General features: G+C 48.4%; 3 protein-coding genes across 3 annotated transcripts; 1 reads left to right on the top strand and 2 right to left on the bottom strand.

The window, feature by feature from the left end:
- Positions 1–1,664: 1,664 nt before the first annotated feature.
- On the bottom strand, positions 1,665–3,532 carry LOC117866386 (tyrosine decarboxylase 1-like). Its single transcript, XM_072295598.1, has 2 exons — positions 2,634–3,532; positions 1,665–2,471 (listed from the first exon to the last, which is right to left on the bottom strand). Exons 1-2 carry the CDS (start codon positions 3,442–3,444, stop codon positions 1,798–1,800), a joined length of 1,485 nt encoding a protein of 494 aa, XP_072151699.1. The 5' UTR covers positions 3,445–3,532; the 3' UTR covers positions 1,665–1,797.
- Positions 3,533–5,111: 1,579 nt separating this feature from the next.
- Positions 5,112–6,560, top strand: LOC140223689 (tricetin 3',4',5'-O-trimethyltransferase-like). The gene has a single exon (XM_072295803.1). It carries the CDS (start codon positions 5,283–5,285, stop codon positions 6,366–6,368), a length of 1,086 nt encoding a protein of 361 aa, XP_072151904.1. The 5' UTR covers positions 5,112–5,282; the 3' UTR covers positions 6,369–6,560.
- A 4,924-nt stretch (positions 6,561–11,484) lies between these two features.
- LOC117866231 (phenylacetaldehyde synthase) lies at positions 11,485–13,408 on the bottom strand. Its single transcript, XM_034750386.2, has 2 exons — positions 12,513–13,408; positions 11,485–12,349 (listed from the first exon to the last, which is right to left on the bottom strand). Exons 1-2 carry the CDS (start codon positions 13,321–13,323, stop codon positions 11,676–11,678), a joined length of 1,485 nt encoding a protein of 494 aa, XP_034606277.1. The 5' UTR covers positions 13,324–13,408; the 3' UTR covers positions 11,485–11,675.
- Between the last annotated feature and the right edge of the window lie 2,809 nt (positions 13,409–16,217).

Genomic DNA, 16,217 nt, shown 5'->3' with positions numbered 1-16,217 from the left:
AAAACCGTTGTTCAGACCAAGATAATCTGGAGGAGTACCTGCACGACTTTGAGGAGTTCTAGGCGTACGGTTCTTCAGTCAGCTGCCTGTGGTGTCATCGTCATCTTCAGAGTCCGCTGCGTAATAAGTTAGGCTTGTGTTTTATTGAGACTTTCGGTCATGTAATAAAGTTTAATACTCTCTTTATTCGCTTTGGCACTGCCTTTGTTATTCACTTATGTCGTACATGTGTGTAACTTGTTCTTGGCGCACATGTATTGAAAGCACTCGGTTTTATCCTTAAAATCGGGTGTGACATGCCCCCTGCTGACGCATATAGCCGTTGCACCTCTGCCTAAATTCATCCGACGTATAGTCGGATCATCCGGTGCTGAAGGAGTTTTTCCTAAAAACTCTCTTGATGTTTTCAAAGTAAATATTCTTGGTCCAATGCCTTCATCTTCTAGTCATCAGAATATCTGGTGCTATAGGTCTTTCTACGTCTTGTTTGCGAATTGCTCCGACGCTTGTGAAAACAACCCCGTCGGATCATTTGGTGCTTGCTGCAACTCAAGTTGACTTCTCAGTTGTACCAATTGCTCCGATGGTTGCTCCGATGACTCTCAGATCTTCTGGTGCTACTATTTTTTCTAAGTTGAATACCACCATTTGAGCGCATTGAATATCGTCACCTGGATGCTCTAAAATTATCACAGTGGATGTGTGGTTTCTCCATTCGTCACTTGATGAGCTTTGGTGTTCAATAGATGTATGGACACTCCAGCAACTCTGAATGGGCGAGTGGAGAGGGCATAAATAGCCCATGGACCTAAAAGAGCCTTGGCTCCAATAAGTATTCTATGCATTTCCATGCATCAACAAATTTTGCCCTTTTCAATTTCTGTTCTTACCTATTCTGGAATTTATCCCCAGTTGCTGCCTTTAGCTTTCACAAATAAGTTTTATAACATATTATATGAGCTCTTTTACGAAACACAACACTAGACTATACTTGTGTTCGAAAATGACTAGTATAAACATATCCGACGCTCAAGATTAATTACATACTACTGAAACCTACACCTGTGGTATGGGTAGTATACATGAGTAGTATAGGTAGTATAAGGGTATCATGGTATGAAAACACAAATGGCACCACTATAATTTTATTTTTGATACTAGCAGAAAGTTTAAAAGACCATTCTATTTGAAATATGACTTTTTACATTGTAATAATTACTAAATTATCCATAATAATGAACAGTTAGATCTTATATATATACTATATACTACTAAGTAGTAGTATTGTGGATCGTAAAAGAGCTGTTCATTTTGTAGGAACGAGCCTGGTTTCCTTAAACAAAAGAGATGTGAGACGGTTGAGTGATAAGCATTCTTGACGTGTGTTGCAAATTTCGGGTAAAATTTGTTCAGGTGTGTGGCTTAGCGTCCATTTGTTTCGCCTGACGTTTCTTTTGTATTAACGAGCTTGGTTATGACGGGTCCCTTCCATTGTGAGTTGTGACGGGCCCCTTCCAGGAATCCATGCCTAGCATCGATTTTTTACAAGTATCATAACATACTTAAAATTCAATCGGCCTGCTCCGTAGAAGCAGCCGCTTCTCCAGAAATAGAATCCAATATCGGCACTAGCACTTATGTATATTGTGTCGCATACATGGTCATAGTGAATGTTCATGGTTCAGATGGATTGACTATTGCATTCATGGTGTGCTCTAACTACGAATGGAAGCAATAATAGAATGCTCAGCTTCTGTTGCTGGCCATGCATGGTATAGCACTAGCAATGAGCAATAACTAACAACCGGTGGCGATCAAGTCGTTGACCTTCTCCTTGAGAAGCTCCCACGCGGCCCGGACGTGCCGCATCTCTGTCATTGACCCACCCACTGCTAGGCGGATCACAAACTTGTCGTCCACGACGAAGTGCGTCATGAACGCCCGGCCGCTTGCATTCACCGCTGCGAGGAGGTCGCGGTTGAGGGCCTCCACAGCTTTATCCGCCATGAACCGCGGGCGGAGGCGGAAGCACACCAAGGAGAAGTTCCTTGGCACCACGACCTCAAACCGCTCGTCCGCCGCCACGACGTGCTCGAACCACTCTGCCATCTGGATGTGCCTCCGTATGTGCGCGCGCATTCCCGCCGCTCCATAGCGCCGTAGCACCACCCAGAGTTTGATGGCACGGAAGCGGCGTGACAGCGCGATCTGCCAGTCCTTGTAGTCGACCGTTTCCGCCATCTTAGACGCGGTGCCGACATTCTTGAGGTACTCCGGGTCAGTGGACAGTGCGTCGGTCATGGTGGTAGGGTTCGCCACCCAGAGGCAGCAGCAGTCCATGTTGGTGAGGAACCACTTATGTGGGTTCATGCTCAGCGAGTCCGCGAGCTCGGCGCCGTCGAGGTGACCTTGGAACTCCGGGCAAAAGGCTGCGCTTCCGGCGTAGGCTGCGTCGATGTGCAGCCAGGTTCCTGTAAAACATGTATTCTTGTCAGATGGTTATAGGAACTGATTGTTGATTGTTAAGTGAGCATGAATCGTGACTTGTGACCGCATAGCGCATTCCATTTCTACGTATTTAGTGTCACCGTATGGGTGATTAGCGTATAAGAGAGGGAGGTTGAATGAATTACCATAACGCCGGGCAACATGGCCGAGCTCGCGCACTCGGTCAATGGCCCCCAGACCAGTAGTGCCGACGGTGGCGCAGAGGTAAAGGGGAACCAGCCCGCGGGCGACGTCTTCCTCGATTGCTCTTTGGACGATGGTGGCGGTCAGGCCGTATCCCGAGTTTGCCGAAGTCCGCAGGATGCGGAAGTTTGCTGGAGGGATGCCGACGATGCTCGCGCCCTTCTGGAAGGTTGCGTGGGTCTGGTCCGAGGCATACACGACAAGCTTGAGGATGCCCTCATGTCCGAGCTTGCTGAGTGCACGGTCGCGCGCAGCAGCGAGAGTGCACACCACCGCCTCGCACGTGCTCCCATGCAGGACACCGCCTCCTCCTCCCTTGAAGTGGAAGCGCTCCGGTAGGCCGAGGAGGCTAGCCATCCAGTCAACCACGACCTGCTCCAGCTCAGTGGCCACCGGTGACGCCGTCCAGACGAACGGGACGACGTTGAGACCAGCCGACAACATCTCCCCGGCGAACCCTGCGGTGCTTGCATTCGCCGGGAAATAGGCAAAGAAGCTAGGGCTCTGCCAATGTGTGAGGCCGGGGAGGATATCCCGCTGCACATCATCCAGTATGCGATCCATGGAGTCGCCCAACTCCGGGGCTGCCTCCGGAAGAAGCTTACGGATGGTCCCTGGCTGGGTGTTGGCCATGACCGGATACTTATCGACGTTGCGGTAGTAGTCGGCGAGGAAGTCGACCACGGCACTGGACTCCCCAGCGAATGAATCGGGGTTCAGTGGCATCATGGCTTCAAGTGGAAGGCTACCCATGGCCACTGATTTCAAGGGGAAATTAGCTTGCTAGATAGCGTTCACTGCAGTACCGAAGGACTAATGAGTGATTTGGTTTCGAAGCCAACTTCTGGTTCCTATGTATAGACTGTGCATTCTGCCATGTGCACCACGAACACAGGTCACAGGAAAGACACTGACGGCATGCTCTACTACCTACCTTCCTGGTGACTCGCATTTTTTCTACAATCGTTTGTAACGTGCGCATATAGTTTAAGCACGCACGTATTTGTGAACCTTGCATATGGGTGCATGCGGTCCTCATGTGCGCATGTCGGAGAAGGTGCTCACGCGGTTGTGTCAGGAGCTCTGGGTGTTTCTTGGCACGCAGCCCGGGCTGTCACATGCTATGCAGGGTTGCAGACAGATGAAATTGCTTCCGTTCACAATCTCAGACATTTCCGTATGATGAAATTTCTTTGCAGTTTTTTAGATAGTATTTTTCCACTAGGCATGCTCAAGAATAAAATATGAGCCCTATTCCTAAGACCACGTTTCCATATTTGAAGATACTAAATTACTTTTTTATGCATATATAAATCTTAAGATTAAATAAAATAATAACAAAAACCAAGAATACTAAAGAAAAGGGCAGTTTATTTGTGAGTAATACTTATTTTCTATATATGTTGTACTACAAAAATACGATTTCCCAAGAGATTTTTTAGAAGAAATAACTAAAATCCCTCAATACTAGTAAAATTATGGTTTTGTTTGCACACGTATTGTACAGATGGTCCTCAAATTTTGACTTGCGCGCGGGGTTGGGGTGGGGTTGCTGAAGTGCCATGGTAAGAGCAGGTCCTACCGGTATCTCATCTCACCTCTCATCTTGACGCTAAGAGTTCAACAGTGAAAACATGTCTCCAACCCACCCCTCGTCTGAGCCCCGTCCCTCATCTGCATTCTCATCCGTCACCCTATTCTCTCCCATGTAGGAGCACCCACCCAAGTTCTCATCAGGTTGAGCAACCAATCGCCCTCGGCCACGCCCTGGCTAGGAAAGTCCTGAATTGAGGCTACACCGTGCCGCCAGCCTGGCGCCGTGCCTCCACGATACCCATAGGGTGAGACAAAGAATGACCAAGGGGAGCCACGTAGATTCTGCAAGTGCCACTTGCGTCTTCCCTCTACGATCGGCCAGCTCGTGTTCTTGCTCCGGCCGCCCGAGCCATGATAATGTCCTACGCCGTAGCCTTGATCCACCCAATCCACCTCACTCTGGCATCAGACGCTAGTGTATGTGTTCAACAGGAGAAAGATTGCACCGACACCAGAGACGCAGGACATCCCATGCAGAATATCTTGATTCTTGAAAAATAGTTGTGCAGTAGCGAAGCCATGTCCATCACGCACGTGGACCCTCGCGCTGAATCTCAAGGGTTAAAGAAACCATCTCAACCTTGATCTAATGCAAAACAGATTCTCAAAGGGCACAAGGACTGCCACTCCTCGTGCGCCGACCATCTCCAGTGTCGTGAATTGATTATATTTGCGGATTCCAAATCGATTAGACTGCAGACAAAACAATATTGTATTCAGCCTCGTGCATCACGATCTTATTAGGAGGGAGGTTTTGCATGGGGTACACAATCACTACCACGCTAGCTGCTAGCTCTCACAGGTCATCGTCACACCATACAAGCAATCCCATACTTGTCAAAGAATGCATGATTTTCAGGTTGGTGAACAAAGCCTAGCTCGAAGCTCTATATAAACGGCCCCTTTCGCCTCATCGATCATTCAGCCACCAGCAATCACAACAACAAGGTACACACACCTTCATCAGTTAGTTGAGCTCCAATCCCGGGAGGTAGATGGGTTCCGCCGCGGACATGGCCATAGCCGACGAGGAGACATGCATGCACGCTCTGCAGCTAGTGTCGTCGGCCATCCTGCCGATGACGCTAAGAACTGCCATTGAGCTGGGCCTGCTCGAGACCCTTGTGGGCGCCAGCGGGAAGGCTCTCACTCCCAAGGAGGTGGCCGCGAAGCTGCCTTCCAAGGCCAACCCCGCCGCGCCGTCCATGGTGGATCGCTTGCTGCGACTGCTGGCGTCCTACAAAGTTGTGTCCTGCGTGGTGGAGGAGGCCGAGGATGGCAGCCTGTGCCGCCAGTACAGCGCCGCGCCAGTGTGCAAGTGGCTCACCCCCAACGAGGATGGTGTCTCCATGGCTCCGTTCCACCTCCTCGGCAACGACAAGCTCTTCATGCACGCCTGGAGCTACATGACGGACGCGGTCCTTGAGGGTGGCAGCCCATTCAACAGGGCGTTTGGGACGCCTTCCTGGTTCGACTACGCCGGTACTGACGCACGCTTCAACGGGGTCTTCAATGAGGCCATGAAGCAGCATTCCGTCATCCTCACCAAGAAGCTCTTGGAGCTCTACACGGGCTTCGACGGCGTCCGCACCCTCGTCGACGTTGGCGGCGGCCTCGGCTCCACCATCCATGCCATCACCTCCAGGTACCCGACCATTCAAGGGATCAACTTCGACCTTCCCCACGTCATCTCCGAGGCGCCGGCCTACCCCGACGTGCAGGTGCAGCACGTGGGAGGCGACATGTTTGAGAAGGTGCCCTCCGGCGACGCCATCCTCATGAAGTGGATCCTCAATTGCTGGGGCGACAACCACTGCGCCAAGCTGCTCAAGAACTGCTACGAGGCGCTGCCTCCGCACGGCAAGCTCATCAGTGTCGAGTGCATCCTGCCGGTGAACCCGGATGCCACAAACAGCGCGCAGGGGTTGATCGGCGTCGACGTGTGCCTGCTCGCGTACAGCCCCGACGGCAAGGAGAGGTACGAGAGGGAGTTTGTGGAGCTCGCCAAGGGCGCCGGGTTTACCAGCGTCAAGTCCACCTACATCTACGCCAACTTCTGGGCCATCGAGTATACCAAGTAGCCGCCATTGTCGTTGTTGCTGGGCTGGCTGGTGCCTCCATATATTCTGCATAAAAAAGTAGAATAAAATGTCCGCATTGCTTTCTTGGGTTTGTTTCCCTGTTGCCGGCGCTACAGCTAGCATGGTGTGTCCTGTAACCTCCACGTCCATACTAATTGGAATAAAATGAAGGAAGAGCAGCCGTTTCGTTTCTCTCGTGGTTTTGCATTGCTCTATGATCATGGTGCAGATGGATGACTATTGCCTTCATGGTGCTAAAGCAAATTGAAAGGAATCGGTGCTCGTACCCTAAGAAGGGGAGGGGTGAATTAGGCTAGCTTAAAATCCTTGGCCTATGACTTCCACTACTTGCTTCCAAACCTAAACTAGATCATGCTATCTACATGTGCATCTATGGTTGATCTAGTGAAACTTCCCACCCACAAAGAGTTTTGCAACCTAGAGCCAATCCTAACAAGGTACTACTCTGGAAAGTAACTAAAGGCACTCAAGTTCCGAGAATGTACTGCGGAAATGTAAAGGAGTGGGTTAGGAAAGATGCAAACCCAGCACGATGATTTATCACATGGTATCGGTAGCCAAATACCACCCCTAGTCCATGCGTTGGAGCTCCACCAAGGACATGCTCCTGCTCACCAAGTCTCTCCCGGTCAAGGTCTTGGGCTCGCTACAAAGGCTCTAGCCAAGCCGGATAACAAGCTATCCACAAACGCAAGGCTCACTACTACCCCCCTTCGATCACCTTGACGTCATCTCCACCATGGAGCTGCTCCACGAAGGAAGGAGTCTTCTTGTCCCCCGCATCCGGCTGTCGACGCTGCTCCACACCGAGCTGGGGTGTCGAAGACTTGCCTGAGAGCCACCAAGACCCCAAGACGCCGGCGCCCCATGCTTACAATAGTGAATCACTCCTTGAACCAATCACAAGGTAGCAACACCTTGCACTACTCTCTCTAGGCCTATCCTAGAGCTAATCAATCTCTTAGCTCGTGCTAAGCCTTGTATTATCGCTTTTGCACTTTTGGTGGCATGGATGTGTTCTTGATGGGCCTTGGTCTTCAATCGATGTATGGACAATCCAGCAACTCTGAATGGGCGACTGGAGGGGGCATAAATAGCCCATGGACCTCAAAGAGCCTTCGCTACAACGGCTAGTAAAATATGTGAGCATTGGATGATCCGATGGTCACTTGAGATACGCATCGGATCATCTGGTGCCCTGTAACACCCAAATTTTTTAAAGAATTTAAATACACTAAAATTTACTCAATTAGGATGTCATTTAAATTTCTAGGCATTTAATTTTATTTTCTCTAAATTAAATTAAACCTTCATAGGAGTTCTTTGTGCATTGCATGCTGGTGCATTTATTTTGATTGCTTGTGTTTGAATCAAAATTGAATCTCAAATTCAATTTCAATTTTAAAAATCTTTCTTTTCCTCTTTTCTCTTCCTCCTCCTGGGCTGCATCCTTCTCCTCCTCCTTTCTCTTTCAACCCGGATCCTATTTCCCTGCAGCCCAGCGCCGCTAGCTCCCCTGGCCCGCTCCGCCTTTTCCTCCAGCCCGCGAAGCTACCGCTTTCCCTTTTTCCCTTCGCCAGCCCATGTCGCTCGCTCGGCCCACTCCGTCGGCCTGCCCAGCGGCACCGGCCTCCTTCCGCAGGTCTGACGGGTGGGACCTACCCATCATCCCCGTCCTCCGGCCGGGACTCCACTCCGACCGCGCCCCGACTCCGCCCCTATATAAGCCGCCCTCCCCCCACCTCGAGCACCCCGCAACAGCGCCCCTGAAACCCCAGCAAGTGCCGCCACCCTCTCTCCGCCGCCAAGCACCGCCTTCCGGTGAGCCTCGATCACCGTGAACCGCCGAAAAGGGATCGCCTTGCTTTTCTCATGCTTCTGGTGTTTTCCGCGCGCGAAACCGAGCCCCGGAGCGCCGTATCGGCCAATTCCAGCGAACCGCCGCCGCTCGTCGCCGCCCACCGCCTGGTCCGCCGCCGCTTGGGTGTCGTCTACGACCGAGACTGTTGGATCCAAATCCGACGGCCCGCAGCGAGTCAACCGGATCGTGTACCCAATCGCGTCGCGCGGCACCTCTTTTGCACTGAAGCGCTCGCCTTTTCCGCAAATCAACCCGCAGTCCAATCTAGTTCAAAAATAATTGTGTTTTGGTCCTGTTTTCTTTTGGTTTAGACCCTGAGTTTCTCTAAATCAACCAGCCATCCTAAGTTGCATTTTTGAGGGTTAAACCTTCGGTTTATAGGCATAATCATGTACAAGCCCTCGGTTTTTCGCAGTTCGACCCTAGAAGTTTTGTTTTTCTCGCAGAAAAGCCCCTGGATCTTGTTTTAATCATATCTTTTGCATCTTAACTCCGTTTTTCGCGTTCTTTATATCCACGTGTTTGTTTTAAAGTGTAGATTAGTTTTTCAAGCTTGTTTTCTCTGTTTAGTTGTGATTGGTGTACTGTTTTCTTACTTTGTGCCCTTGTTTGCTTGTTTGTGCTCGTGTGACGCGTATAGACGTTTAGCAATTTGGGGGATTTGAAGATCAAGCCTTCGAGGAGTACGAACAGCAAGAGTAAGGCCAGGAAGGCAAGTGGTGTCCTTGATCACTACTTCTTAGTCCTATACACTTTTACTTTCTCGTACTCAACAATTATGCTATGCCCTTGTTAAGATTAAATTGATGGGTCCCAATTAAGGTTTGCCTAGATTGAATTTACCTTTGCCTTGACCAACCGGGTGTACTTTTATGTTTGGTAGCTCATCCTTAGTTCCTACTTGGGATAAGTTGGTTTAACTGAACTCAATGATTAATCTTGCTTTACTTATGTTATACCTTTCATTAATACAAGATCATAAACGTTTAATCGGAATATGGAGAGCCACCCAGGAAAATAGTGCTACCACAAGACTAATTGGCTCTGGTCTTGGCTAAATAATTAGAAACCTTACTCGTGACGAGGCAAGAGGGGGGACTGAGTCATTGCATCATTGTCCTGTGATAGGTTGTGCACGCCAGACACCGAAACCTTAGCGGGTTACCACTGACTAATGAATCTTTGTAAAGGCCTCGTAGCGTCCCTATGCAATCACACCTCAGAAGTGTGGTATGGTGCCTTGCAAACACCGCATGGTTGGGTCCAAAGTTCTTTTGAACTTTTACGCGACTTCTGGGTAAAGATGTACGACCTCTGCAGAGTGTAAAATTGATCGATCAGCCGTGCTCACGGTTAAGAGCGGCCTGGACCCTCACATGATAATACTAACGAAAGATGGACTTAAATTGTTGTCATACCGCGCATATGTTGTTTACTTTATTTATGTTCATGTTTAATTTGGGGTGGTATAAACTTATACTTAGTTAATTGCTAATAAAATTCGACCAAGCTAATTAAAAGCTGATGCTATTTCGCCTTAGCCATACCTTGGTTGGCCTTACACTACACTATTCCCCACGACTTGTTGAGTACCAACCATAAGTGTACTCACCCTTGCAAAATCGCTGTTCAGACCAAGATAATCTGGAGGAGTACCTGCACGAGTTTGAGGAGTTCTAGGTGTACGGTTCTTCAGTCAGCTACCTGTGGTGTCATCGTCGTCTTCGGAATCCGCTGCGTAATAAGTTAGGCTTGTATTTTATTAAGACTTTCGGTCATGTAATAAAGTTTAATACTCTCTTTATTCACTTTGGCACTGCCTTTGTTATTCACTTATGTCGTACATGTGTGTAACTTGTTCCTTGCGCACATGTATTGAAAGCACTCGGTTTTGTCCTTAAAATCGGGTGTGACACGCCCCCTGCTGACGTATATAGCCGTTGGACCTCTACCTAAATTCATCCGACGTAACGTCGGATCATCCGGTGCTGAAGGAGTTTTTCCTAAAAACTCTCTTGACGTTTTCAAAGTAAATATGCTTGGTCCGATTCCTTCATCTTATAGCCATCGGAATATCTTGTGCTATAGGTCTTTCTCCGTCTTCTTTACGAATTGCTCCGACGCTTGTGAAAAGGACCCCGTCGGATCATCTAGTGCTTGCTGCAACTCAAGCTTACTTCTCAGTTGTACCAATTGCTTCGATGGTTGCTCCGATGACTCTGAGATCTTCTGGTGCTACTATTTTTTCTAAGTTGAATACCACCATTTGAGCGCATTGAATATCGTCACCTGGATGCTCTAAAATTATCACAGTGGATGTGTGGTTTCTCCATTGGTCACTTGATGAGCCTTGGTCTTCAATAGATGTATGGACACTCCAGCAACTCTGAATGGGCGAGTGGAGGGGCATAAATAGCCCATGGACCTAAAAGGGCCTTCGCTCCAATAAGTATTCTATGCATTTCCATGCATCAACAAATTTTGCCCTTTTAAATTTCTGTTCTTACCTATTCTGGAATTTATCCCCTGTTGTTGCCTTTAGCTTTCACAAATAAGTTTTATAATATATTATATGAGCTCTTTTACGGAACACAACACTAGACTATACTTGTGTTCGAAAATGACTAGTATAAACATATCCGACGGTCAAGATTAATTAGATACTACTGAAACCTACGCCTGTGGTATGGGTAGTATACACGAGTAGTATAGGTAGTATAAGGGTATCATGGTAAGAAAACACAAATGGCACCACTATAATTTTATTTTTGATACTAGCAGAAAATTTAAAAGACCATTCTATTTGAAATATCACTTTTTACATTGTAATAATTACTAAATTATCCATAATAATGAACAGTTAGATCTTATATATATACTATATACTACTAAGTAGTAGTATTGTGGATCGTAAAAGAGCTCTATCATCTTGGTGTTCATTTTGTAGTAACGAGCCTGGTTTCCTTAAACAAAAGAGATGTGAGACGGTTGAGTGATAACCATTCTTGACGTGTTGCAAATTTCGGGTAAAATTTCTTCAGGTGTGTGGCTTAGCGTCCATTTGTTTCGCGTGACGTTTCTTTTGTATTAACGAGCTTGGTTATGACGGGTCCCTTCCATTGTGAGTTGTGACGGGCCCCTTCCAGGAATCCATGCCTAGCATCGATTTTTTACAAGTATCATAACATACTTAAAATTCAATCGGCCTGCTCCGTAGAAGCAGCCGCTTCTCCAGAAATAGAATCCAATATCGGCAGTAGCACTTATGTATATTGTGTCGCATACATGGTCATAGTGAATGTTCATGGTTCAGATGGATTGACTATTGCATTCATGGTGTGCTCTAACTACGAATGGAAGCAATAATAGAATGCTCAGCTTCTGTTGCTGGCCATGCATGGTATAGCACTAGCAATGAGCAATAACTAACAACCGGTGGCGATCAAGTCGTTGGCCTTCTCCTTGAGAAGCTCCCACGCGGCCCGGACGTGCCGCATCTCTGTCATTGACCCACCCACGGCTAGGCGGATCACAAACTTGTCGTCCACGACGAAGTGCGTCATGAACGCCCGGCCGCTTGCATTCACCGCTGCGAGGAGGTCGCAGTTCAGGGCCTCCACAGCTTTATCCGCCATGAACCGCGGGCGGAGGCGGAAGCACACCAAGGAGAAGTTCCTTGGCACCACGACCTCAAACCGCTCGTCCGCCGCCACGACGTGCTCGAACCACTCTGCCATCTGGATGTGCCTCCGTATGTGCGCGCGCATTCCCGCCGCTCCATAGCGCCGTAGCACCACCCAGAGTTTGATGGCACGGAAGCGGCGTGACAGCGCGATCTGCCAGTCCTTGTAGTCGACCGTTTCCGCCATCTTAGACGTGGTGCCGACATTCTTGAGGTACTCCGGGTCAGTGGACAGTGCGTCGGTCATGGTGGTAGGGTTCGCCACCCAGAGGCAGCAGCAGTCCATGTTGGTGAGGAACCACTTATGTGGGTTCATGCTCAGCGAGTCCGCGAGCTCGGCGCCGTCGAGGTGACCTTGGAACTCCGGGCAAATGGCTGCGCTTCCGGCGTAGGCTGCGTCGATGTGCAGCCAGGTTCCTGTAAAACATGTATTCTTGTCAGATGGTTATAGGAACTGATTGTTGATTGTTAAGTGAGCATGAAATCGTGACCTGTGACCGCATAGCGCATTCCATTTCTACGTATTTAGTGTCACCGTATGGGTGATTAGCGTATAAGAGAGGGAGGTTGAATGAATTACCATAACGCCGGGCAACATGGCCGAGCTCGCGCACTCGGTCAATGGCCCCCAGACCAGTAGTGCCGACGGTGGCGCAGACGTAAAGGGGAACCAGCCCGCGGGCGACGTCTTCCTCGATTGCTCTTTGGACGATGGTGGCGGTCAGGCCGTATCCCGAGTTTGCCGAAGTCCGCAGGATGCGGAAGTTTGCTGGAGGGATGCCGACGATGCTCGCGCCCTTCTGGAAGGTTGCGTGGGTCTGGTCCGAGGCATACACGACAAGCTTGAGGATGCCCTCATGTCCGAGCTTGCTGAGTGCACGGTCGCGCGCGGCAGCGAGAGTGCACACCACCGCCTCGCACGTGCTCCCATGCAGGACACCGCCTCCTCCTCCCTTGAAGTGGAAGCGCTCCGGTAGGCCGAGGAGGCTAGCCATCCAGTCAACCACGACCTGCTCCAGCTCAGTGGCCACCGGTGACGCCGTCCAGACGAACGGGACGACGTTGAGACCAGCCGACAACATCTCCCCGGCGAACCCTGCGGTGCTTGCATTCGCCGGGAAATAGGCAAAGAAGCTAGGGCTCTGCCAATGTGTGAGGCCGGGGAGGATATCCCGCTGCACATCATCCAGTATGCGATCCATGGAGTCGCCCAACTCCGGGGCTGCCTCCGGAAGAAGCTTACGGATGGTCCCTGGCTGGGTGTTGGCCATGACCGGATACTTATCGACGTTGCGGTAGTAGTCGGCGAGGAAGTCGACCACGGCACTGGACTCCCCAGCGAATGAATCGGGGTTCAGTGGCATCATGGCTTCAAGTGGAAGGCTACCCATGGCCACTGATTTCAAGGGGAAATTAGCTAGCTAGATAGCGTTCACTGCAGTACCGAAGGACTAATGAGTGATTTGGTTTCGAAGCCAACTTCTGGTTCCTATGTATAGACTGTGCATTCTGCCATGTGCACCACGAACACAGGTCACAGGAAAGACACTGACGGCATGCTCTACTACCTACCTTCCTGGTGACTCGCATTTTTTCTACAATCGTTTGTAACGTTTCCAATCTTTACAAGTAATAATTAATGATTATCATATCCCAGCCAAAAATATAATAAACTATGTATAATATGGGTGCATGCGGTCATCATGTGCGCATGTCGGAGAAGGTGCTCACGCGCTTGTGTCAGGAGCTCTGGGTGTCACATGCTATGCCGGGTTGCAGACAGATGAAATTGCTTCCGTTCACAATGCCAGACATTTCCGTATGATGAAATATAATGTGCAAGCCAGTGGATTGCAGGTAAACTAGTATATATTAGACAATTTCCTAAGACCACGTTTCCATATTTGAAGATACTAAATTACTTTTTTATGCATATATAAATCGTAAGATTAAATAAAATAATAACAAAAACCAAGAATACTAAAGAAAAGGGCAGTTTATTTGGGAGTAATACTTATTTTCTATATATGTTGTACTACAAAAATACGATTTCCCAAGAGATTTTTTAGAAGAAATAACTAAAATCCCTCAATACTAGTGAAATTATGGTTTTGTTTGCACACGTATTGTACATATGGTCCTCAAATTTTGACTTGCGCGTGGGGTTGGGTGGGGTTGCTGAAGTGCCATGGTAACAGCAGGTATTCTGAGCCACTAAGAAACCCATGATGCCACCTCAAAAGAAGAAGAGAACCATCGAAGATGAGGCTGGACAAGAAAGGCAGCTTGTCTCAGTCGAACAAGTTAACACGGAGAAGGCAGAAAAAGTTTAAAAGAATCGAGGCTAATTTAAGAACAAGATCACAGAAAGGCATGGTTGAGGCGGGGACCTCGAACCAAACTCTGCAGCAAACAAGCACGCAAGATGAACCCCTTAGTGAAATAGAAGAAGAGTTGGCCTCCGCACTCAAGCAGCTAGAGGCATTAAAAAAGAAAAAGAAAAATTTGCTCAAGAGCTTCAGGCTCAAAGACTAGCAACCAACAAGCTAGTGAGGCTAAATGAGGCCAAAAGGCAGCTGGCAGAGTTGCAGCAAGAGTTGAACGAATTGGAATACTTGTGTAACACACCGCAACAGCCGCAGCAGCCACCACTTCAAACCTTCAACACCAATGACACACCCATCATATACCCGAATCCTAGCCTCGTTGGGCACAACACCAGAGTGACAATGAGCGCATACACAACTACCGACAAAATCTCCCAATTGTCCTTAGGCCTGCAAAAAGCCCCATGGCCCACAACCTACAAGGCAGTTGCACTACCAAAATTCAATGGACAAACAGATCCCCGCTAGTTCCTCATGAGTTATGAAACAGCCATAGCCTCGGCAGGGGGAGATGATGTAGTATTGGAAAAGTCATTCATTATAGCGTGCGAGGGTGCAGCACTAAATTGGTACTCTCTACTCCTGCTGCAATCTGTATACAGCTGGGTCGATCTTAAAACCAAACTTATACAAAACTTTCAAGGCTTTCATAGAGCCATGACTGATGAGGGGGATTTGTTCAATTGTGTGCAAAAAGATAAAGAGCCTTTTAGCAAGCTACGTGAGAAGATTTGTCCAACTTAAGGCACAAACCCCAGATGTGGAGGATAGCATGGCTATAGAGATCTGCATCAAGGGGCTTAATCCGAGGCCAACAGCCTCAAAGCTATCAAGGAAAAAGCCAAAAAGAATGGAAGCCCTGTTCGCAGAGATGGATAAATATTGCAGATCAGATGAAGACCATAGAAGAAGGGTCGTGGAAAGAAACCGCCAAAGGCAAGCAGAGAAAGGTCAAAACTGGCAAGCTTCGTGATACAGTCACCAACAACAGCACCACTCGCACCCAAACTAACTGCTGGCCATCAAGGATAACCAACCCTCGTTCAAAAACCAAACCCAAAACCAAAACCAAGGCCAAAACCAGAACCGATACCACCAACATCAACCCAATTTCAGAAGTGGCCAAAGAGGCAACCATGTCGGAAGAGGTAGATCCTTGTAAAATTTCCATTATTCAATGAAATGAAGTTCCCCCTATGATCTTTGTCTTAGATGCAACAACAAGTTGCCTAACCTCGAGTTTCTGTGCATTGAAAACTTGCGTGTCTGCACAAGTCTCAGATGCAACAACAACTTGCCTAACCTCACGTTTCTGCGTGCTGAAAACCTACGTTTCTGCGCAAGATATTTTAAAGCAGCAATAAGCTGCATAGTCTAACATTGAACGCACACTATATGCACATAAACGTATTTTCTCACTCAAACACCACAGTGATTGGCCTTGAACTTGCAACTCAGAGAATAGAAAGACTGCAGCAAGCGATCAAAGGCAGCGATAACACTCGGAATAAGCCATGCTGAGTCTAAACCCCCTCTGCGCAAAAGGACAAGGGGGGTGACGTTTTTCAGAGTTGAAAATTCATTTTGTCCTTTCGCACGAAGGCCCTAGCCTCAGCCAAAGCTCTCACAATAGAATAGAAAGACTGACATTTTTTCAAAAAAGGCACCCTATTTCCCTATTTTCTCAACCTCGCAAAATTTCATGGTTGAAGCAACTAAGGGTGCCTTTGGTTGGACTTTCCAACCTACTTTTGCTTTTGCAAAAGCCAAAAGCCAACCAAAGGGCCTAAAAGCCATACGTGCTTTTGACCAAAGCCATACGTGCTTTTGCTCAAAATCAAAAGCACCTTCCCCCTGCTTTTAGCTGCTTTTGGGGCAAAAAATTACCCACCTACCAC

This window comes from Setaria viridis, chromosome 8 (assembly GCF_005286985.2).
Source record: "Setaria viridis chromosome 8, Setaria_viridis_v4.0, whole genome shotgun sequence".
NCBI classification, from domain to species: Eukaryota; Viridiplantae; Streptophyta; class Magnoliopsida; order Poales; family Poaceae; genus Setaria; species Setaria viridis.
This window is presented reverse-complemented; position numbering and strand designations above follow the sequence as displayed.

Coding starts and splice junctions, on each gene's coding strand:
- LOC117866231 (XM_034750386.2), bottom strand. CDS start 13,323: ATGGGTAGCCTTCCACTTGAAGCCATGATGCCACTGAACCCCGATTCA. Junction 12,350..12,512: donor CCATGTTGCCCGGCGTTATG/GTAATTCATTCA, acceptor CATGTTTTACAG/GAACCTGGCTGCACATCGAC.
- LOC117866386 (XM_072295598.1), bottom strand. CDS start 3,444: ATGGGTAGCCTTCCACTTGAAGCCATGATGCCACTGAACCCCGATTCA. Junction 2,472..2,633: donor CCATGTTGCCCGGCGTTATG/GTAATTCATTCA, acceptor CATGTTTTACAG/GAACCTGGCTGCACATCGAC.
- LOC140223689 (XM_072295803.1), top strand. CDS start 5,283: ATGGGTTCCGCCGCGGACATGGCCATAGCCGACGAGGAGACATGCATG.